Source organism: Camelus dromedarius, chromosome 5 (genome assembly GCF_036321535.1).
Source record: "Camelus dromedarius isolate mCamDro1 chromosome 5, mCamDro1.pat, whole genome shotgun sequence".
Taxonomy (NCBI): Eukaryota; Metazoa; Chordata; class Mammalia; order Artiodactyla; family Camelidae; genus Camelus; species Camelus dromedarius.
The window spans coordinates 1,417,557-1,441,213 of NC_087440.1; the positions used below are offsets into that span (position 1 = coordinate 1,417,557).

Consider the following 23,657-nt stretch of genomic DNA (forward strand, 5'->3'; position numbering starts at 1 on the left):
CACGCCACGCATCCCCCTGCGGGGATGGGGCCCCCAGGCCGAGGGCCCTCACCAGCCTGTTCTCTGGGCCGGCGAGAACGATTGGATGCTTTCTTCCTACCTGAGGCCAGCACACAAGAAGGAAGGCATTGGCTCCTGGTTCTTTCCGATTGCGAAAGTCAGATGGAGCCTGTTTGCCATGTGAGGCCATTCATTCAAGAGGTCAGTCACCCCTGAATGACAGAGAAGGCTCTGGACCTGGGCGTGTGCTAAACGCAGAGCTACCGGATGGGCCCGGCTGCCACGGGCTCTGTAGCACTGCCTCCCAGGCGACAGCTGTGCGGACAACTCAGGTGCAAAGACCATCCGGTGCTCCCCTGAGAGGAGGAGGAAGAGAGAAACCAGTGCTGCTCCCAACAGCAGATCAGGCAAGTCCCAGGAACCCAGGACCCAGGGTGAGTGTCTTCAACCTCCCTCAGGGATGGGTGGTCCGGGGCTTTGGGTCGGAATCACGGTCCAATGGCAGATGGTTAAGTCCTGTTTAAAATTCAGGAATCTCTCAGAGGGGCCTGAGGAGACATGACAACTAAATGCAACACGGTATCCTGGATGGGTACCTGGAGCAGGAAAAAGACATTAACGGAAAAATGAAATGCAAATAAATCATGAAGTTTAGTTAATAATTTCTTAAAAGCTGGGCTATTAATCCTATGCTCACTCTAGAAGGAAACTGGATGAGTGGTCTGAGGGAAATGTGCCCTTCGTGTCTGTGGCCTCTAACACAGTCAGGGAGGGCTGACTCTCCATTCTGGATTTGTATCCACCTTGTTATTTTATTTGTTGGTATATGTTTATTATAACAATGTTATCCATGTTTTCAAACACATTCAGCTGTGGACATCAGCTCACAAATTTGTACAAATTGTACACTCATGCAAATTTGTACATGTATCTGATTAGTTCTAATGCCTCACTGTCTTGATTACTATTGCTTTATGATGAGTCTTGAAGTCAGGTAGCATCAGTCCTCTGACTCTGGTCTTCTTCAACATTGTGTTGACGATTCTCGGTCTTTTGCCTCTTTGTATGAACTTTAAATTCTGTTTGTTGATACCCATAAAATAACTTGCTGGGATTTTGACTGGGGTTGTCCTGTATTAAACTGAGAACTGATATCTTGATTAGTTCCACTAATTAAACACCCAAAACTGAAACTGCTGGCTTGAAAGGTATAAATATAATATATACATACTTTTTTTTATTGAGGTATAGTTGATTTACAGTATCACGTTTCAGGTGTACAACATAGTGCTTCTCAATTTTTAAGTTATACTCCATTTATAGTCATTATAAACTCTTGCCTGTGTCTCCCTGTGCTGCACAATATATCCTTGTCGCTTATTTATTTTATACATAGTAGTTTGTACCTCCTAATCCTCTACCCTATCTTGCCCCTCCCCCCTTTCCTCTCCCCACTGGTAACCACCAGTTTGTTCTTTATATCTGTGAGTCTATTTCTTCTTTGCTATCTTTGCTAGTTTATTTTTTAGGTTCCACATATAAGTGATATCATGCAGTATTTGTCTTCCTTTGTCTTATTTCACTTAGCCTAATACCAAGTTCATCCATGTTGTTGTAAATGGCAAAGGTTCATTCTTTTTATGGCTGAGTAGTATTCCACTGTATGTACCTATACACATACATACACATATATATACACACACACCACATCTTCCTTATCCATTCATCTGTTGATGAATGCTTAGGTTTCTTCCATATCTTGGCAATTGTAAATAATGCTGCTATGAACACTGGGGTGCATGTATCTTTTCGAATTAGTATTTTCATTTTCTTCGGATAATATATACATATATTTAGAAATACGTACAAATATACAAAATATATATTTAGAATATACATACACAATACATACATTTAAAAAATGTAATTACACGTATTGTTTTCATGACACTATTACACGCTCACAAGAAATGTATACAATACAGAAGTGTTCAGAGTGAATGTCCCGTAGGTCTAGACCCCATCCCACTTACTCAGAGGGAGCTGGTATTTGGTATCTTGACCTCCACACTCTCCTCTGTGGGTATGGGAGGGTCTGCATACGCAACAGGGGCTTACGGCCAATTAATCCAGTCACTCTTGCATCTGAGATTGGATAGAAAGTCACAACCCTTCTTAGCAAGTGCTTTGGATTGGAGCTGGAACGCAAGATCACATCAATTTGCAATCTGTGTAACTTTGTCCCCTTTTCAGTATATGTTTGTATATATTCCTAACTGAGTAAGGTAGTAGGTATCTGAGTCCTTGAAAGTCTAAAAAAAAGCCTTTCTTTCTCCCTGACTTCCATCTCTGTCTTGACACATGAAAGATCATTTGTATATGAAAAACCTAGCTCACTATTATATTTGTCTCAAACTATTTTCCTTCAAAATCTGTAGATGTTTCTTCAGTCTTCTCAGAGCACTTAGAGATGAAGAAAATGCTGATGTCAATCTTTTCCTTAGTACCCTGTTTTTCTGTTTGGATGTTTGCTGTCCGGTTGTTTTTGGATGTTCCTGGCTGAGCCTCCAAAGGCTGTTTGGGGTTGGAAGGCAGAGTCAGAGCAGGGGACTTGAGACAGCCTCGGGCCTCCCTTGTTTTCTCTTTGCCTTGCTGTCTTCTGAGCCCTATGACAGATTTTCACAATTGGACTGTTCAAAACCCTTCTCCTGTTTTATGTCTTTAGTTACTTTTGTCTCCATTTCTGTTTCCTTTTTCTTCATCCCCAGAGATAATTATTTTTCTGTGTTGAGTCTGTCTTTTTTAAAATGTGTTTTTGTAAAACATGTGTTGTTATTTTCTGTGCCATGTATTCCTGGATTTTCATAAATGGTATGCCATGCCTCCTTATGACCCTGGGGATGCTTTCTTTGGGATAGAAAATACTCCGGAGCAGAGCTGCTGAGTCATGTGCACACTGACTGTGACTAACCTGCTTTCTCAGTGGCTGCCCTGGTCTACACTTTCTGGTGCGGGAGCCCCGCCGACACTCGGCATTACCCACCTTCCCAACTATGCCAATCTCATGGATGTCAAGTGGTGTTTCATTTTTGTTTTAATTTTCATTCTTCTGATTTCCAAAGAGTTTGAGCATTTTTTCCATATGCTTAGCTGGCCTTTTGGGTTTCCTGTTTTGTAAACTGCCTGTTTGTATCCTTGATCTATTTATTAGGATTCCAGTCTTTTTCTTATTAATTTGCAACAATTCTTTGTATATTGTAGACATCAATCTCTTCTTGGTTTTAAGCATCACAAGTGTCTCGTCCCAATCGGAAATGTGTTTGTTACTGTACTGATGGTATCCTTCATCAAACAGATCATCCTATTTTGATATAATCAAATCTATCAGTTTTCTGTTGTTATGCAATGAGTTGAGCTTTTCTGGTTTGAAGAAGTCTTGCCCCACTTCTATTAACTTTATATTTTTTCCTCTTACATTTAGGCCTTTAATCTTGGGGTCCATTTTTGTATGTCTTGTTTGTTGGATGTGCATCCAGTCTTCCTTTTCTCTGGTTTTTCTGACACCACCTGCTAAACAATTCCTCCTTTTCCTACTGGTGAGCAGAGCTACCTTTATCGTGTATCAAGGTCCTGTGTGAACATAGGTCTCTACGAAATTTCTATTCTGACGCCTTGGTATAGGGATCTGGTCTTGTGTCAAAACCACATTTTTATTACTATGTCTCACCATCTGGTGGGGCCAGTCTCTCCTCTTAGTCTTTTTCTGGACACTTACTTCGTCTATATAAATGTTAGAATAAGTGTATCAAGGTCCTCAAAACAATCCAATTGGAATTTTGATGGAAATTGCATTGAAATTACAGATTATTTGGGGGATAAGTGACATCTTTGTAAGTTTATCCTATCTAAAAACATGAATCTCTCCATTTATTCAGATCATTTATTATTATTATTATTATTATTATTATTATTATTATTATTATTATTATTATTATTATTATTATTATTATATTATTTTATCCTAGAGTTAAAAAGTTTCCTCCATAGAGATCTTTTGTATTCTTGGTTAAACTAACCTAGACGCTTTATGGCTTTGATGTTACTGTAAATGATATCCTATTTTTATTTAATTTTCCAGTTTCACTAATATGAGAACTGAGCTTGTAGACAGTAACTTCAGTGAATGCCTCTATTATTTCAAATGTTTACTTTTCTAGGTAGAGGATCTTGTCCTCTGAAAACTGTGAGTTTTAGCTCTTTCCTATCAAGTCTCACACTCCTTTTTCTTTCCTTGTCCCACTTGCTAGGACCTCCAGGACTATGTTAAACTGTAATGGTCCAAATTCAACCAGCAAATTGCTGCCATTTATCTTTAAGGGAGTACATTTAACGTTTCTCCATTAAACATAATGTTTGCTGGAGGATTTTTATCTATTGCCTTTACCAAGTTGAAGACATTTCTTTCTACTCCAGGTTTACTAAGTGTTTGTCATATATATATCAATCATATGGTTTCTCCCTTTTAGCCTATTAATGTGGTGAATTGATACAGTTTCTAATGTCAAACTTTCCTTCCACTTACTGATAATGATTTTCTTAATAAATTGTTGAATTTGGTTTACTAAGACTTTATTTAGGATTTTTGCATCTACTTTCACAAAAGAATGAGCCAATCATTTACTCTTCTTGTATGGTCCTCATCTAGTTTTGAAACCATTGTTAAATGAGCAGTAAAACTTGTGCTTTTTATTTTTGGAATTAACTGTTTATTGAAAATTTATTAGAATTCATGATTAAAGCCAGCTAGTCCTGGGCTTGATTTTTGGACAGGAAGTCTTAGACCATTTTTTCAATTTCTTTATTATGACTTATCAGTCTCCAAGTTTCTTGTTTCTTCTTTGAGTAATTTTGGTATTTTATATTTCTCTACAAATTTATCCATTTTATCTAGGTTGTGAAGCTTAATTGCATATAGTTCAAAAGACGCTTCTGTATTTTATAATCTCTGGTCTTATTTTGGTTCTATATTTTATTTGCCTCTTCTCTCTTTCTTTGGATCAATCTCATCAGAGATATGCAATTAAGTGTCACATTTACACGCAATTTCAAAGACTTAGTACAAAGAAAAATATCTAAATCATTGTTATATTGATTACACATTGAAATAATATTTTTGACATATTGGATTTTAAAATGTCAAAATTAATTTTGCTTTTTTAAAAATGTGGCTACTAGAAAAATTTCCATTAGGTATTACTGGTATAGGTAGTAGAAAAATATGCCAAAATCTGTGACTGTTTTGAGACTGAGGTTTAGTAAACACAAATAGCTTAAACTGTTTATTTTGTAGCTAAGGCAACAGGCTCAAAGTAAGGCAGGGATTTATCCAGGTAGCATGGGTTCAGTTTCTTCCTTTGCAAACGACAGGAAACAAATCTGGTAACTACCACTGAACAGAGGGCAGCACTGACCAATCAGGCTTGTGGATGAGTTTGGTAGCGAGAAGGGAGCTCTCTGCGCTCAGCAGCAGAAGCCCCCGACTACATTTCCCCGGCATTTCCTGGATTCTCAGCTCGGGGCCCCAGCCGTGTCAACCTCCAGGAGAGAGCCTGTGACAGGCCCAGCCTTCGTCACGTGGGGAGGCAGGCGCCTGTGAATGGGCAGCACGAGAAAATCTATGCTAAGGAACCCGGGTGCAGGAGTGCTGTAGGGCTGAGGAAGCTAGACCAGGACGCTGGGCGACAACAGGACATGTCCCCAGCAAGGGCCCCAAAGCCTGTCAGGGGCTCAGTCCTCCTCCCTCCTGGGTCAGTGCTCCTCCCCAGACCTGAAGAGTTTTAATAAAGATTTGAGTGACTTCCACTTCTTTGGTCTCTGTTTCTCCAGCTCTCCAGCTCTGGAAGTTCCTGCTGTTTCAGTCAACTTTGGACCCGAGGAGAGCTGGGTTTGGGCAGGGAGGGGAGGATCAACTGGGGTGGCATACCTTGTCATGCTCTCTGTTTTGTTTCCAGGGGTCTTCAGGGCTTTGCAAAGGGCCAGGACATAGGAGGCCAGGAGGGCAGCTGGGAGCAAAAGTCTTGGTTGTCAGAAACATACCCCAACCAGGAGCAGGGGCATGAACTACAGTGAGGAGGTTACCGGGGCCCCACTTGTCACCGAGGTGTCTCAGGAGCTGCTGGAAGAAATGCTTTGGTTTTTTCGGGTAGAAGATGGTAAGTGGTCGGTGGATTGGTGGGTGGTGGGATGTGCTCTTGGCACAAAGAGAGGAATCTGGCTGAAGCCCCCCTGTCATGGTCCCCTCCTCTGCGGCAGGCCACACATTTCCTCCAAGGCAGGGACTGAGGCTGAGGGGGCTGACTACCCAGAGGGGTCTGGCTGAATGGCACCCTCCTTTTCTCAGGGCTGGGCATTCATGTTACTCATCCACACAGTCATTCACCAGTTTTTACTAAATTCCTTCTGTGCACCAGGCACTGTTCTCAGCACTGGGGTTACAGAAGTGAGTAAAACAAAAATCTCTGCCCTCATGGAGCATTCATTCCAGGGAAAGAGAGAGAAGATAAACAAATGACTAAAATGCACAGCGTGCTGGGGATGAGCAAGAAGAAAAATTAAGCAAAGAAAGGGAATAGGAAATGTGCAGCAACAGGATGTAATGTGGCCAAGGAAGGACTCACTGAGAAGGATGTCTGAACAGACTTGTAGGAGCTGAAGGAATTAGCCATGCAGATTATGTGGGGGAAGAACATTTCTGGTAGAGGGAACAGCAAACGCAAAAGCTCTGAAGCTGGGTCCTTCCTTCCTCCCTTCTTCCATCCCTCCCTCCCTTCTTCCTTGGTACTGCACTTGGCCAGCCCCTAGCAAAACTCTGAAGGTTGTGACATTTATCTTCATCCATATGCCTCCTTTCTCCACTATTATTATCCAGCTGCAGTGCTGTCTCCCCAGGTAGATGAGAACTTCTTCAGAGCAGAGATCTTATCCCCTCCTCCCCTACACCGGACTTAGGGTTTCTGCGCCTGGCAAAGGGCTCATTTCAGCTTAGTTAGTCTCTCTACCACACCTGGCCCACAGCGGGGGAAAGTTGATGCTGTGAGCTGGTCTGTTAGTGGGCCTGAGGGGCATCCAGCCCCTCCTCAAGGGTCTGTCATGTGTGTCCCTCCCCAGCAACTCCTTGGAATAGCTCCATGTTTGCCCTGGTGGCCGTGGTGGTCGTGATAAGCATGGTCCTCTTGAGAAGGAGCATCCAGGCAAACAGGTGAGGAGCTGGTCTGGGGGTGGTCTCTGGAGGGTGGGGGCCCTGCCCTCCCAAAGGAAATCTAGAGAGGGGTCATCTAGGGGCCTTGGCTGTCCACCCTTTGGGACAGCAAAATGCAGCCTTCAGGGTCCTTTGAGAACCCAAAGCTGCTGAAAAACTCACAACTGTCCCCGATGACCACTCCCTGACCCTGGCCAGCAAGCAGGCAGGGCAGGGGCTGGTGTGTCCCAGAAGTCAGGATCTCTGGCTCTGGGGTCACAAAGGCCTGGGTTCAGATTCCAGTTCTTTCACTCACTAGCTGGGCAAGAAACCCAGTACCTCCAAGCCAGCTTCTCCTTCCACAAAAGGCAATAATAATGGATTCCCTCCTGCTAGGATTGTGAGGCGTGCTCAGTGGGGGCTTTGCAGAGTTAGGGGTGTTGTTAAAGGGGAAAGCTTTGCCCTGCTCCAAGGCCAAATACAAGATCAGCCAGGGCTCCTTGGGGTAATTTTGACATCTTTATGACAACAATACTCCTTAACTCCGGATGCACAGCAAAATCATCTGAGGAGGAATATTAAATACACAGAATATTGTGCCTCACCTTGGAGACTCGGACACAAAGGGTCTGGGGTGGGACTACTGGCATTTTGTTAAACTCTCTAGATGATTCTAGGGTTAACTTTTGAGAGTTCCTTGAGGGCGGGGTCCACATTTGACTCAACTTTGTTTCCCCAAGCAACTAGCACAGTGTCTGGTTCTAGAAGTTATTCAATAAATGCTTGGTTCACTCCTTCCCATCATTCATTCATTCATTCATTCAATAACTACTATATCCCCACCAGTCATTACAGCAGTTAACTTTCACACAGCAACCATGAGACTCCCACCCTGAGATCCGTATCACGTTTTAGAATTTTAAAGGCACCATCACATTCTCCACATTCTCCCTGTAAGGTGGGGCAGACACAGGTTGCTTATTCCCGCTGTACAGAATAAGGTCACTAAGGATCCATGGAAGGGTTGGCCTAACCTCCATGCTCTTCCTTCTATGCTATATTTTACATGGTCCATGAATCCTCCTCACAGTTCAGCTATAAAGTCAAAAAGAAATCACCGAGTGCCTATTCGTCATTCATCCCACAAAATGAGCTGAGCACCTGCTCGGGACCAAGCTCCATGCTAAGAGTGGGCGCCACAGGCCTGGACAAGATAAATTCAGCCCCAGCCTGATGGAGTTGGTGGGGAGATGATTGTAGTTTAGAGTGACAGAAATGTGATTGTGGGACATATAGAGTGTTGTGGGGGCAGAGGTGGGATCTGGGGTCTGTGGGGCAAAAAAAAAGGCGGGGGGCTGAGGAAGCCTTCCAGAACAGGGGACACCAAGCTAGAGACAGAGGAGGGGGGCCCGTGGGGCTGTGGCGTGGCGTGTGAGGAAAGCAGGGGAAGACTGAGGACAGGAGGCAGCAGGGCCCAGCGTGCCGGCCCTGGGGGCCGTCCTAAGGCGTTCAGGTTCTAGTTCGTGGGCTTTGAGGAACCAGAGAAGAGCTTTGCACAGGGACATGAAAGGTCTGTGTTTTAGCAAGATCGGTCTGGATGCAGGATATAGAAGGACCCTGAGGAAGTACAGCCTCTAAGAAGGTGACCTTGCCTCTCTCACCCTGTCAGGAAGCATGCCCTCATTGTCACCTCAGAGACAAGGTGGGTGTCCTCGGGAGCAGCAGACACTGAGCTGCTCCCACCATGGCCCAAGCAGATTGTCTGGGTGGTCCGCTCTCACCACAGCGGGGTCCTTCCACTGTGGCCAGGAAGTCTAGGGGTGAATACCTTAAGTAAAACCACCACAGAGGGAGGACAATTAGGAGAGTTATTGGGAGGAAGACTGGATCTTGAATGCCAGGTTAAGGAAGTGGGCAGTGGGGAGCCACCGAGCTGGGGAGTGATGTGTGCACACAGGGACTTTAGAATCATGACTGGTGCGTGTAGGCTGGGAGAAGCGAGCATCTAGAGGCAGGAAGATTAGTTAGGAATTTCTTGTGGTAGTTCGTCTGGGGATGGGGTGTGGAGTAACAAGGACCTGCATTAAGCAGGATGAGAAAATGTGGTTTGGTGAAAAGAACACAGGACTCAGAGTCAGGAGCTTAAACGCACGTCCCAGGCATGTGTTTCTTTGGCCTCTTTGAGTCATATTACCTCACCTGTAAGGGGAGCAATAGTAGTTGAGCTCACAGGTGAAAATGAGGATGTGGTGAGACGATGCACGGACAAGTACGTTTCTCTGCCAGAAATCACCAAACCCTCTCAGCTTTCTCCTCCAGCATTTCCCAGAACCGCGTGCTGGGCTTCCCCCTTAAACTCGCTAACCCACTCGGGAGACCCAGTCCTGCCCCCAACCACTCGGTACCCTAGCTCGGGGAACTCACATTCTACAATGTTTTCTCTCCTCCCAGAAATCAAAAGAAGCTGCCACAGGAAAAACAAACTCCAGAAGCCCTATACTTAGCCGAGGATGGAACCAAAGAAGACAGCAACCTGACCACCCTAAGAGAGACTTTGCTCTCAGAAAAGCAAAATTTGGCCCAGGTGGAAATGGAGTTAAAAAACAGTGATGTGCCTCTGGCCTTTCCTCCAGACCCACGAGAATCTGAGAGCTAGTGAGGGTGCAGGGCAGGGTCCCCGAGTTGTTAGCAGGTGGAGTGACCTGCAATCAAACTAAAATTCTGTTATGAAAAAAATGAACCAAAATAACCCCCTTTTTATTAAAACGCTTCTGGATGTGGGCAGTTGGAATTGCATAGTTTGTTCACATGGCGGTGGTCCACACATAAGCGGCTGGGAGCAAAAGCATGAAATCCAGAGCTGGCCTGTGGGTCAGGAAGCCTGGCCGGGACTCCTTGAGTGGTCTTGAGGGGTTCGCAGCCTCCCTCTGACCTCGGCTTCTCCATCTATAGAATGTGGCTGAAGCCTGGGCTTGAGCTGTTGGTTTTCTATCCAAGCTCCTGGAAGGGCTCAGGGGGAAACGGGCAGGATTCTGGGCTCAGAACCCCCTTCCCCTCCTTCCCCTACCCAGCCCTCTCCTTTACCTGCTTAACTGCTGAGGGTCCATGAAAGACTTCCTTTGGACCAGGGGTCCTGTGGTAAACAGAGCTAGAGAATTATGAAACTCTCTGCCTCTAAGACCCCTCTCCCACGAACCATGGGATCCCAGAGGAGTGGGAGTGTCCTGATCCTGTGTCTGAACCACAGTGTTGTGGCTTACAGCTGTGGTGGCAACCCCAGATAATTTATGCAAAAATTTGCTCTATGAACCCAAAATGCTTTAGGTTCTATCTTACAAAAGTAGACTCTGGACATGCAGGCCCATTGCTAAAGGTCCCACCGGACCAGAGTACAAACAGTACACTGTGTTTCTCCCTGTGAGTGCCCACGGGACGTCTGATACAGCTGTGGGCTCCCTGGAGTCCTGGGTGAATGTCACTGCAGAGAATGACTTTGTTCTGCAGCTTTGATCATTAAACTTGAGAAGGCTGGTCCTCAGGGTCTGTGGACAGAGCCCATGATTTTAGGTGGGAAAATATGGGGGCCTTGCCTCCTGGTAAAAACACACTGGAGGCTCCCTACACTGGCCTACCCACAGCTCCCACCTTCTACCCTCATTGAGAGGCAACAGCCCTTCCTGGGACACCTCTGCTTCTCCCAGGCTGTCCCGTAGGATTATTTCAAGTAGGTTTTACTTGGATAAACTACAGGCTTTGTTGCTAGGGCCTCTGTGAGATCAGAAGACAGTGACAAGGCCAGACTCTGGCCCTCCAAAACCTGCAGCCGCCCTGCCCTTCCAGCCCACCAGGAGGTGCTGGGACCTCGAGACTGTCCCTCCTGCTGGATGTTCTCAGGCCTCCAGGAGCTGTCCACGCAGAGCTGTCCGCTAGGGGCCACATCGGGCCTGGTTGCAGCTGGAGCAGGAAGAGGTGACGGCGCCATGACGACACTGCAGTTTCCTTCCATTTCAGGCTGACCCCAGGTCCCTGGGTTGTCACAGTGGCTGTTTCCCATCAGGGTGAGGGATGCAGTAGTTACTATGGAAACCAAGGCCTGGAGGGAAAAGGAGCAGCATTCCTGCCTGTCCCTATTGCCTGTAGAGTGAACTGGGTGACAGGGACACTGCCTGGTGCTGGTGGAGGGGTCAGCTGTCCACCAGGGGGCGAGGGCTGCTGATCCATCAGAAGGAAAGCCGGTGGTGAGAAGCCAGCCCCTGCCCTGGGGACTGCCCAGTGCTGAGCCTGGGATCCTGAGCAGGGGCCCTCAGAAGATCTTGAAGCCCTTCAGCAGGGTCAGCGTGGGTGCCTTGCGCTTGCTCTGGGCCCGGGATGACTTGACAGTGACCAGCTTGGCCTGGGCCACGGTGGGCATCTCCTTCAGGCTGGCGGTAGACAGTGCGTTGAAGGTGCAGCTGGCCAGCCCATGCCGGGCTGTGAGCGGGGCCTGGTGATGCAGGGCCCTCTCCTCAGAGATGAAGAGGGGTCGGGCCAGGGAGTTCTTCTCCAGCTGCCGCCGTGCCTCCCGTACTGCCTCGTGGAAGACACGCTGCACGTGCTCGAAGTCCAGGCAGGCGGAGACCTCGAAAAACAGGCACCCGAACCTGCCCGCCAAGGCTGCGCCCTCTGCCTGGGTGACCTGCCTGGCGGGGAAGCAGGATGAGGTGGGGTCAGGAGCATGCATCCAAGTCAGGCAAGCCTGGGCCTACATCCCACTCCCCACTTACTAGCTCTGTGACCTGGAGCCATCTTCATCTCTCTGAGGCTCAGTTTTCTCATCAGTAAAATGGGATAATGACAGCTGCCACTCAGGGTTGTTAAGAAGGTTAAGAAAGACAATTTGTGTCAAGTGCCTAGCATAGTCCCCGCTCAGTAAGTGGTGGCTGATGTCGCCAAAGGCAGAATTTCACAACGAGGCTGAGGGGAAGGGAGAAACTGGCCCGAAGTCCCTGGCTAGACCCTGCCTGTGGCCAGAGAAGATGGCCATTTGCAGCCCCGTGTCTCCTGTACTCCAACATGGGTCCCTGGGTCAGGAAATGAGCCACACTCAGCTCTGGCCTGTGGGATCAGCTCTGGAGAAAGGCAGCAGTTTTGTCAGAGGATATGAGACCAGTGTCTACAGAGGCCTGTGGGCCGAGGTGACTCAGGGCCCTGCGGGTCGGCAGAGCAATCAGGGCTCGTGGGAAGTTCTGTCTGCCTGCTCAGGGGAGCGGCGGGAGGGAGCAGGGGTGACAACATGAGAGAGGGAGCCGCACCTCTTCCCAGCTCCGTCCTGTACCGCCTCCAGTGATGGTGGGATGGAGTAATCGTAAGTGGAAAGGTCCTGAAAGCCATGGGACTCAGGGTGAGGAGTAAAACACGACTGGCCCTTGGGTAGGTCAGATGTCCAGAGAAGGCAAGAGACAGGGGGGTCACTGAGGTCTGGAGGCCACGGTTGCAGTGGCTCAGCCCCACTGCTGAGTGGCTCCACCGGAGGACAATGGCACAGCCGGTGGTGACATGAGAAGGGACACAGGGGGGGTACTGGCGGGAAAAGGTTTCTGAGCCAAGGTTAATTTGGCAGGAGCAAAGGCTGGGAGCGGGCCAGCTGTCCAGGGGAGTATCAGAGACAGAGAGTGACTGGGGCAAAAAAGGGCAGAGCATCTAAGCCAGTCCCCACCCAGGGCTGGTGCCCTGACTGTCAGCTCCTGAGAAACTCCTTTCTGAAGAATACTTTGTCACTGTGGGGTGTAAATAATGAGCTTTCAGAAACGAGGACCCCGTATGTGCATGCATGAGTGAACGGGCAACACAGGCAGGTAACAGTATCCCTTTTCTTATTCTGTTGCAGCCTAGTGAAAATTCTGTCAGGTTTGGGAACCTCTCCTCTAACCCACATTTTACCCTTTAGCTACAAGACAGTCATGGGAGAGACACTGACCAACGCTCAGCTAAAAGTTAGATTCACTGTGTGCCCATCAAACCCTGATCTACTAACCTTGGGACTTGATCAAGGAAGGAAATGGGGATAAACTGTAAGGACTTGCTCTTAGGGAACTGATGCTGCTTTGCTCTTTGCTCCCAAACCATATTCAGACAATCCTTTTGGCAAATACTGGAACCAAAACAGTGGCCTAGTTTTTTCCTCATATTTAAAACTGGTTTATTCACAATCCAGTCTTCCGATCCCTCTTGTAGCTTCTAGCATCTCTGTGAAACCTCACAGACTGCCTTTTGGCTTTAAGATCACACTTGCCTCATTCCCCGAGATGTAATTTGTCTTGGTCTGAGGGCCTGCCCGCCTTGAAGGCCCCTACCATGAGCCCCGTTTTCCCAATGCCCATCCGACCTGTCCTATACCAAGGGTCCCCTTCTTGCTAACACAGGTCAATGAGCCTCTGGGGCCTGGGGAAGCAAGAGTGACCCGCCTTGAGCAGGGAGGGATGGGAGGAAGGCTGGTGGAAGGTGGCCTACCTCGTACGTGGACTGGCCACACAGAAAGGACGTCAGTGTTAAGACGGCTAGTGGGATCACTCATCAGGTGGAGGCATCACAGTCCCAAACCCCTCAGGGGCCAGCTGGACAACTTGAATGTGTGGGGAGGGTGGAGGCAAGCCATGGGGAGTGCGAGGTCTGTGGTTAGCTGGAGAACACACACCCCGCCTCAAAGCATTCCAATTCCAGGTCTTTTAAGAACACTGTGCCAGCCAAGCAAAATACGGCTGCAGTATTCAGTGGTCTCCTGCCCTCTGGCCCAGTCTGTGACCTCTGATTCAAGTCCAACTCTTTGTAAGAGAACCTGCCCTCAGCACAGCCAGCTGTGGGAGTGAGCCTGGGACCTCACTTGGATGAGGAAAGAGCCGCTTGGAACAGAGCAGACACCTGACCCAAGCAGCCAATGACAGCCTCTCTCCCCGGAACTGGAATTGGGCACTGAATGACCAGCCAGCTGTGGGGAGTGGAAATGGAAGGCCATACAGTCTCAAGCAAGAAAGGGTGGGGCTGAGAGATCTCAGAGCCTAAGGAGGGTGGAAGGAGTGACCTCTCTTTTGACTTTGGGGTCCAGCCTCTGTGCAGCCCAGATGCCTTTCCCTTCCTGTCCTTGGCTGCCTGGAAAACTTGCTCCCTGTTCCCTTACATCACATCCCCTTTCCCCTACATTCGAGGGGATTACTCTTCTTAGCAGCTGGACAATCCCTGAAAACACTGGCCTTTACGAGCGAGGAAGGCGAGCCCCAGATGTGGGACGGAGCGCCGCGCTCACCTGTACTGGGCCATGTCCAGCTTGTTGCCCAGCAGCAGAGCAGGGTAGCCGCGCTGTGTCTCCTTCGCATGCAGGGCGAGCAGCTCCAAGTAGCTGCTGCTGCCCTCGAAGCTCTGGCGGCTGTCGACGCTGTACACCACCAGGAAGGCATGGGCCCAGTTCAGGTAGCGCTCGCAGTTCCTGGGCGTGTCCTGGGGCAAAGGAGGGCAGCCTCAGTCAGGGGCAGAGGAGGTCGAGGGAAAGGCCTTCACCTGAGCAGTCTCATCTCACCTCCCTGCTCCCCGGGTCTTTGTATATTGTTCCCCGGCAGGGCCCTTTTCAAAGGGGCACTTGACTGTGGATTTGGCTTGGTGTGAAAGCAGACATTGTCTCTGAGCCTCACTCCCACCACCCAGAGACTTGGAGACCTTGGCCTCTGGGGCACAGAGCCAAGATTCTGGCATGGCCCCCACAGAGACCTGGCTGTGCCTGAGCACCGCTGGTTTGGGGTCAGCTTCATGGAGCCCCTTTGGATTCCAAGAATAACTGGCATCCAGCCTTGGCCACAGGGAGATATATGCACCGGCGGGGGCACTTGGGCCTGGGGAGCCTCTGTGTAAACACATGTTTGTGCACCTGTCTCCATGTGTATGCAGGCATCGAGCTCCAGAGCACAACACCGCAGAGCTGACGCCAGCAATCATCAGGTCTCCCCAGGCACCCCCAGGCCTTGTCCTATCCCTTCTCATTTGGCAAATGAACAGATTCAGGCCCAGAAAGGTCAGTGCCTCAATCAGGGTCACATTGCAAATTGGAGCTTAAAAGGTTTACAAATTGCCATCTGAGACCCTCTCCCTGCGGCCACCACCACTCTGGGAGCAGGATTTCTCAAGAGGCTAAACTGACTCTCAGCTCTTCATGGGTAATGGGGGAAATGTTACCAGGTCCGCAGTGTCCATGACCCTCAGGTGGATAGGCTGGTGGTCCACGGTCTCCTCTGAGCTGTAGGTGTCCTCTGCAACACACAATCAGCATGGTCGGTGGAAGGGCAGGCCAACCGATGGTGGGCTGGGTCTGAGTCCCTGCTTCTCTCTGTGCTGGACCCCTGTGTACCCCTGGGGGACTTGCTCTGGGGTTGGCTGAGCCAGGACCACTGGAAAGGCCTTGGCTCTCCCTCACATGGAGGACATGGGCAGAACCTCCCACCAAGGACATGCTACTTCACTTGTCAGGGCTCAGGACGTCAGAGGTGACTCACAGAACACGCTGCAGGGGACGGGACTGTGTTCTGGGTCCACCCACCAGGCCTGCAGGATGGATGGAGTGTGTGGATCGCAGGCCCAGTGAGCAGAAGAGATACTGATGGCTCCTCCCTCCTGAACCCCAAGGTTCTCCACCCTCTTCTCCTCCAACCACTACCTGGCCCACCAGAAGCCCCCAGGGACAATCAGGACAATCCTCCTGCCCCCAGTGGGAGAAGGGACAGGAAAGAAGCAGCATACAATGTGACTAAGGGAGAGGGGTCACACCCTGTTCAGATGTCTCAAGAAAGTTTTTACAAATAATTACCTTGTCAAAATAAGAGCAAAAGAACGGGGAGGGTATAGCTCAAGCGGTAGAGCGCATGCTTAGCATGCACAAGGTCCTGGGTTCAATCCTTAGTAACTCCTCCAAATAGAAATAAATAAATAAACCTAATTACCTTCCCACCATCAAACAAACAAAAAAGCAAAACATATGCTTTAAAAAAAAAAATAAGAGCAGAGGAATCTGGTGTAGTGTGAAGTTTTAGGTTGGAGATGTGGAATCAAACCCAACTTCAGCTACTTTTTAGCTGTATGACTTGGCCAAGTCATTTTAGCATTTTGAGGCTGTTTCTTCATTTTAAAATGAGGATAATATGATAACACTGGCTAACAGTTTACAAGTTTTTATTCCGTGCCAGGCACCGTGCTAAATGCTTATCCCGGCACCATGTCACAGGGCTGCATGAGGACTGGATGGGCCCCTAGGCGTGGGGCCTGGCCCTCCACAAATGCGTGGTAAAGGACAGTGGGGACATAGTGCTCCAGAGTTTTCAGAGCAGGTTCACGTTCCTGGGTGATTTAAAAAAATTTTTTTGAGATAATTTTAGACTCATGTAGAAATTGCAAAATAGTACAGAGAGTTCCCGTGTATCCTTCCTTCTGCTCCCCTCAGTGTTAGCTCCTTACATAACCATAGTACGATGATCAAATCCAGGAAACTGACATTGGTACCATACTATGAACTAAATCACTGACCTTATTTGGATTCCGTAAGTTTTTACTTTTTTTTTTTTTCCTCAAAGTTCTCATGACTTCAAACCTGAGGAAGCATTAAGCGGCCAGGCCTGCAAAGAGGACCTCACTGTCACAGGTAATCATTCTCCCTACCCTAACTTTCCCCTCTGCCACTAGCCCACCTGTGTGAATGCACTTGGCCCTCACCTTTCCCTGGAGGGGGGGTGGGTGTCCCTGGGCCCCAAGTGATCCCAAAGAAGAACGGCCTGGGCAGAATGGGGGCCCTCTCTGCCTTGCTGGTACTGTGAGAGGAGTATCCCCCAACCCTAGCAGAGTTCACAAACACCTCTCTCTGAAGGGCCACTGGCAGCCAAGCCAGGCCTGGACCCACGCCAGGTCCACTAGCAGCCAGCAGGAATCACAGACAGCTCCCGTCTCCAGCCTGCTTTGGGGACTTGGATAAATAGCCACTCTTATTCAAAGACAAAAAAAAAAAAAACCAAAAAACCTAATGGAAAATATGCCCTAAATGTTTAACTATATTTGGTGCAAGAAGAGCTGGCTGCCCCTGGATGCCTACATCTTGTTCAGATATTTCTTTATCTTCCTGCCAAAGTTGTCTGGTGCACGCCTTTGAGGTACGCCACAGCTCCTGTACCCACACAGGCACCGTGCTGTGATCAGCCCAAGGGAAAATATTAGCCCAGCCTTGGTCTCCTGCAGTCCCCTATAGCACAATAAATAGCCTTTTGAGGTTGCTGTTAGCTTCGCTGTACAGAGATGACAAGGAGGTGAGGCCCAGAGACGGAGAGAACTTGTCCTGGGCCACACAGCACCCTATGGGAAGGAACAGGAACTCAGGGCTAGGTTCTAGGCTGGGCTGTCTCTACGTTGGGATCCCCTCAGAGATCATGAGATTCTCTTACTCAGCTTCCTCCCCCTTTGTAAGTGAGGTGTCTTGGTGGGGAGGGCACCTTTCCAAGTCATAATAATGGCCTGCCTCCCCATCACAAAGTCCCTGCCCTCGGGGCATTCTGGAGTCCTTTAATAAATGTGGGCTTCATCACTCCTAGTTCCAAATAACATTCTGAAGACTTTAATGCATAGAGAAGATCCTTTCCCCAAAGTATTTTTCTCTTATTTGCAGTATTAATTTTTAAAATGTCACCAAAGGAGCTCCGGTAGGAGTGCGTGTAGGATGATGCCTCAGAAATGGCGCCCTTATCCTGGCGGGACAAGAGAGATGAGAAGCTGTCATTCTGCCCTGGGCAAACCATGTGAGGTGCCTCCAGCCCCTCTGTGAGAGGAGCGGGTTCTCCTGGAGACCCCCACCCCTCCTGGGGTGCTCTGCACAGGCAAAGCCCTTTCACAGGCACTGAATCTCTCAGCTCCTACCAGCTCTAACAGTCCCAATCCATAACACAACTCATACAGAGACAGAGCACAGTCCATCAGTCCCATCTTCCAGATGGGGAAACTGAGGCTCAGAGAGCCCAGTGTCACGCAGACATCTGACTCCAGGCTCTGTACAGCATAAGGCTACCCTTAGTGGAGGGCAACTGGAGTGGCGTCTCATCTTCTTTTGTACTCGAGTTTCTCCATGATCTTAGGCAAGTCACTGAGCCCTCTCTGCCTCAGTTTCTTTACCTGTAAAATGGCAATAATAGGAGTGCTTCTTTAAAGGGTAATCCTAAAACCAAAATGCAATCCCATGTTTAAGAGCATCTACGTTGTGCCTAGCACTGCACTCCGAGCTAGAAATGAGAAGGAACCACACAGGTTTCCACCCTCAAGAGGCTCCCTTTGAGCTCTAGCTCTTGGGAGACCTTTTGAAGAGGGGAGAGGGTTGTTTTCCATCTCCTGATGGCTAACTCTTCCTTGGATGCTCACTCACTTCTCCACAGAAGGAAAGGCTCTGTCCAAGAGTCCTGCTGTTACTGAAACCAGCCATGGGATAGTGGCCGGAATTAGACAGTGGGCAGGACCCCCGAGGAGCAGCACTGGCCTCCCAGAATGGCTGAGAGGGGAGCGTCTGGTCATCGCTCCAGCTCAGAAGCTCTCAGGATGGGGTGAGAGCCCAAAGGCTAAGGTGACTAACTGCTGCTGGTCTGCCACCACCCTGCAAGACAGTCTGACTGCGCATTCCCTACCAGCTCAGAACTCCAAAATTGCTCAATCAGAAGGCTCAAACCAGCACTGTAATGGGCTCCAGTGGTGGGACCCTGCACGAAGGGTATGGATTGTGGGACAGGAAGAAGAGAGACTGGAGGAGGGTTGCCAAATAAAATATAGGATGACACATTAAATTTGAATTGCAGATAAACAGCTAATGATTTTTAGTATATGTATGCCTCATGCAATATTTGAAGTAGGCAGAATCTGTCTTGTGAAGCAGCAGCCTGGGGAATGTCCACGTTCCCTTCCCCGACATCCCTGCTGTGGGCCTTTCCTTCCACCCCTCCACCCCTCCCCATCTTCGATGTCCCTACTCTGATTTCATGTTCTGGCCTCTGTCGACACTTCCCCCGGGGCCAGCACACGATCGCATCCTGTGTCCCACTCCCATGGGCACTGACCTCTGCTAATCAAATGGGCTCCCCTAAGACCTGCTGGGTGACCTTGGCCCAGAAAGGTCCTTGGGCCTACTTCCTCCACTGTAGCTGAGGGGTGATGTCAAAACACAGATGGTCAAGTTAAGCTTTGAGGAACAAACCCCTTAGGGACTGCCAGTGAGTTGCCTGCCCTGCACTCCTGACTTAGCCAGGGGACCCCCGCTGCTTTTGCTGTTTGACACCCTGGGTCATGTGTAAGACCTCTTTGGAAGAAGGGATTCTGCTACTTAAGGAGCAAATTCTAAAAACCATAGGGCTAAAAGGCCCTAATGTCCCTTCCTGCTCCAACACTGGGATTCAACATTCCAGCCCCTCTACTGGGGCTGATGGGCACCAGTGGGCTAAGGCCCTCTTTCCTCCAGGTGTCATGGGGGCATTCCAACAGAGACCTGCTGCAGTAGTGATGCACTGCAGAGGTTTCAATCTGTAGGACCCCCGAGGGTCCTCCCGGAGCCCTGGGTTTCCTCAGAGGGCCCTTGGGGGTGGGGGAGTCCCACCTATGCTCTGTTCAAGTCTTATGAATGGAGAAAATAACCTAAGACTAAAATCCCCATTTTCAGAAAGCAAAGAGCATCCAGACACCCGAGTTTTCTCAGTGGAAGGCTGGCAAGAAACAGATGTTATAAATGTGAGCTTTAAGTTACGTTTACATTAATAAAATTCTGCTCTGATTTATTTCAGATACTGGGGTTCCATGTAGGAGGGTACTGAGGAAAATGTCCTGCTGCTAAAAATAGTTTTAAGAAATTGATCTGATTAACCTGGGGGAATCTCAGCCACCACAGATGGGAAGCCATGTGAGGAGGAAGAAAAAAGGAGTGAATATATACCGAACGTCTCCTGGGGGGCGAGTACTAGGCTAGAACTTTCACATGTGTTATTTCTTTAATCTTCACAGTAACTCCCTGAGATAGGTATTTTTAGTCCCATTTTACAGATAAGGAAGCAGAAGCTCAGAAAGGTTAGGTGACTCCTTCAAAGAGGCACAGCCCATAAGTGGCTGAGCCAGGATTCAAACTCAGCTCTGACTGACACCAGAGCATCCTTTTTCCCCCAATATACCATGATATAGCTACAAAACAAGACTAGTTTTCTTGTGTGGTTATAAAACTGGTTTAGAAGCCAGTATCACTAGGGAATTTCCCAAATGTCTTCCAGCTTTTCTGAAAAAGTACATTGAGTGACTACATTAAAGAATAACACTTAATGGATGTGGTTGTTCTATGATGTTTGATTTTTTTTTTTTTTTAGTCTCATTATAACTCATATTTTAGCACACACTGGCTTTTCTAGGTTCTCTTAATTGGGCCAACTTCCCGGTTGTCTGGGGTGCACTGTGGAAGGGTATATTTCCGGAACTTTCTGCCCCATGGGCTGAGTCATCCTGCTGGCTCCTCCCCTCTGCCCTGAGATGTGCGGTCCTCGTCAGGCCTGGTCCCATCGCAGCGGCATAGGTGTGTGTGCTGGGAAGACCCAAGAAGGGCACAGGAGGAGGAGTGGGGAGGAGTGGGTCCTTACCCAAGTTGGGGTCATATTCGCTGATAAACCTCCTGGTCAGAAACTTCACGGTCAGGGCTGCAAGAAGCAGAAAGACGTCAGCTCAGCCTCCCCATCGTATCTGGCTGCGGGCCCTGGAGGCTGCCCCTCTCGTTTTAGGGAGGACTTATCTAGCCTCTGTGACCCCTGGCTGACACCAGCTTCTGCTCTCTGGTGGAATGTGGCTGGGGAGCTGAGAATTTGATTTGAGAGGCTTAGAGGAAACCAGAAATATGGGGAACCATGTCCTTCCCAGTTGAATCCTGGGATTTTGTTGGGGGAAAGGGAGACAAGAAAAGAAATGAGAGGTAAGCCTATGCAGTGTTTGTGAAGACCCAAACCAAGGGGTCTGGACTCATGCAACCAGTTACTTTAGGGTCAGCCTGGTGAGACTCAAATTGGAGAGAGACATCCCCCACCCTGGACAAGACACAAAGACTCTGAACTGTGGGGGCATTTATTCCCATTTTGGCTACAAAACAGAGAGTAAGAGCTGAATTGATCAGTGGGTAATCTCTGGGAGGGGTGTGAACCCCTGAGTCCCAAGTAAACATACTCTAGTCCTCAGTCCTCAAGTCTTGGCTTTAAGGCCTCTGCACTCACCATGGGGGTCTCACAGAATAAAAAACTCTAAAATGAAGTCTTCTCCAGGTGGAATGCATTAACAGGACTCTGATTTTGTTCAGAATTTAGCCACATAAAGCCAAGTGCCAGCCCACTATTATATTGAACTCTTAAAAAGTAATGCAATATTTTAAAGAAAATCCTTAAAATTCTTTCCCAGGATTCATAACAATGTCAGTCTGTAAACTAATGCCCAGGGAATACATATTTTAAAATTTAAATTCTTTCATTCGTGTAGTCACTGGCTAAACTGTACCAGTGACAGAGCTACAGATAATAATCTAATTTTCAAAGGGAAAAGGGCAAATCTTTTCTGTAGGAAAGCATGATTCAGAGTCCTCTCTCTGGGCCAGGGAGCTGGCTTCAAAGTGGAGACTTGGCCCCCTGCAAGTCTCAAAGAACACTCTGGTGAAGGAAATCCACAGTTAACTGAGTAATGGCCATTCACTAATGGCTGTAACTGGAAAACAGCCAGTGGAGGTGCCCCCTCTGTCCTCCCACCTTCAGCTGCCTGGGACTGTGAGTGGCGGGGAGAATGCAGAACCCTTTTTCTGGGTCTCTGCCTGTGGTGACACCCCTACCTCAACCCCCTGGGCTCCAGCTGGGTGAGAGATGCCAAGAATGGTGAAGGCAGAGTTCAGTGTTGACAGAAATGGTCTCAGTAGAAGTCCAAGATCTTGGTTCATCAAGGACAAGTCCCAGGCACCTGGGACCACAGTCCAGCGTGTTTCCAGAAAGTCAAGACAGGGGTTGGGTTGAAACAAATACATTTGATAAGAATTTGCACTCTGTTCCAGAATCCAAGGGAACTGGGACGAGGAGTTGGTAGTGGCCTCTCCCTGGGAAATCCCAAAAGCCAGTGACTTTTACCACCTCCCTTCATGGGCCACAGGCTCCTTCACTTCGGCCTAAATCAAGGAGCAGCAAGCGACTAAGCTGAGAGGGGCCCGGCGCTGGGGATCAGTGCCTAACAGGTCCCTTTTGTGCCAGTCACCAGGGCTGACGGCTGGCCTGGGAAGAGGAGATGGAGAGTGGTAAACGGCAAGGGGGAGACTAGCGGAAGACAGACCGTGGGTCACAGAAGCAGAGGTCACAGACCCACTGGGGAGACACAGAGGGAAAGACAGACAAGGAATAGAAGACAGCTGAGAGATGGAGGAGCTCAGAACAAAGCAGAGAGAGAGAGCCAAGCACAGAGAAACTGAGGCAAAGAAAATCATGGTGACTCACCCAACCCACCTGGGCGCAGAAAGCTCCCGAAGCCAGTGGAAGAGCCTGCCCGCGAGCCCGTAGCGCCCGGTTCCTCCCGCCAGTCCCCGTCTCTCCCATCCCTGCCGCCCGCGCCCCACTCACCGGACTTGCCCGCCCCGCGGCGTCCCAGGATGGCCAAGTTGACCTCGAGGGGCGCGCTCTGCGGCCCGCCGCCCGCACGGGGTTTCCCGAACACTGAGGACATGGCGACGCTGCGGTGAGGCACACGGGTCCTCGGTCGAAGGGCCCGGAGCAGCGTGCCGGGCTCCCTGGCGCTCGCGGACCCGGCCGCGTCGGCGTCCGCGTCCCGGGCCCCGCGCAGAGCGCCGAGCGGGCAGCGTTCCCGCGGCCCGGCCCGGCTGGGCGGGGAGGAGGGGCCGCCGGAGGCCGGTGGGCGGGGCCGCCCCGAGCGCCGCCGAACTCCTTGTAAGGGCCGCGGAGCCCCCCGCGGGGCGCGCTCACCCCGCTCCCGGCGCGCAGAGGGGAGCCGCGGCCCGCCGCGTACCCCACGGACACGGGGGGCCTCGAGGGCCGGGGTGCCGTCACCGTCGGGGGCGCCCCCAGACCCCGCGGGAAGGGACAAGGACTGGAGAGAGGGAGGCCAGGAGTAGGGGGGATAGAGGGGATGTTTCCAGCCTTGTATGAAATCTCCAGTCTTTTCCCAACAGCAAGAAGATACACCCCTCCCTTTGTTCTCCCCAGCTGGCACCACCTCCTCCTCCGGGAAGCCTGCCGGGTTCAACTCTCAGCCTTGCCCATTCTGTAGATCACAAGCCAGCTCAGCCTTGGCACACAATCCCCAGAACACATTACCCTACCCTTCGGTGTGGGGACTCTCAGGCATCACTGCAGAACCTAGAAAGAACTCTAGTTTCTGG

The 23,657-nt window shown here is 49.5% G+C and overlaps 2 protein-coding genes across 2 annotated transcripts; one reads left to right on the plus strand and one right to left on the minus strand.

The window, feature by feature from the left end:
• On the plus strand, nucleotides 1-10,021 carry SLC51B (SLC51 subunit beta). The gene is made up of 4 exons (XM_010993551.3): nucleotides 1-434; nucleotides 6,012-6,212; nucleotides 7,168-7,258; nucleotides 9,689-10,021. Exons 2-4 carry the CDS (start codon nucleotides 6,116-6,118, stop codon nucleotides 9,891-9,893), a joined length of 393 nt encoding a protein of 130 aa, XP_010991853.1. The 5' UTR covers nucleotides 1-434; nucleotides 6,012-6,115; the 3' UTR covers nucleotides 9,894-10,021.
• Nucleotides 9,974-23,112, minus strand: RASL12 (RAS like family 12). The gene is made up of 5 exons (XM_010993552.3): nucleotides 22,882-23,112; nucleotides 20,887-20,943; nucleotides 15,437-15,510; nucleotides 14,517-14,707; nucleotides 9,974-11,916 (listed from the first exon to the last, which is right to left on the minus strand). The coding sequence occupies exons 1-5, from the start codon at nucleotides 22,982-22,984 to the stop codon at nucleotides 11,541-11,543; spliced, it is 801 nt and encodes a 266-aa protein (XP_010991854.1). The 5' UTR covers nucleotides 22,985-23,112; the 3' UTR covers nucleotides 9,974-11,540.
• Nucleotides 23,113-23,657: the final 545 nt, after the last annotated feature.

Coding starts and splice junctions, on each gene's coding strand:
- SLC51B (XM_010993551.3), top strand. CDS start 6,116: ATGAACTACAGTGAGGAGGTTACCGGGGCCCCACTTGTCACCGAGGTG. Junction 6,213..7,167: donor GTTTTTTCGGGTAGAAGATG/GTAAGTGGTCGG, acceptor GTCCCTCCCCAG/CAACTCCTTGGAATAGCTCC. Junction 7,259..9,688: donor AGGAGCATCCAGGCAAACAG/GTGAGGAGCTGG, acceptor CTCTCCTCCCAG/AAATCAAAAGAAGCTGCCAC.
- RASL12 (XM_010993552.3), bottom strand. CDS start 22,984: ATGTCCTCAGTGTTCGGGAAACCCCGTGCGGGCGGCGGGCCGCAGAGC. Junction 15,511..20,886: donor CGAATATGACCCCAACTTGG/GTAAGGACCCAC, acceptor TGTGTGTTGCAG/AGGACACCTACAGCTCAGAG. Junction 14,708..15,436: donor TCATGGACACTGCGGACCTG/GTAACATTTCCC, acceptor CCTTTGCCCCAG/GACACGCCCAGGAACTGCGA.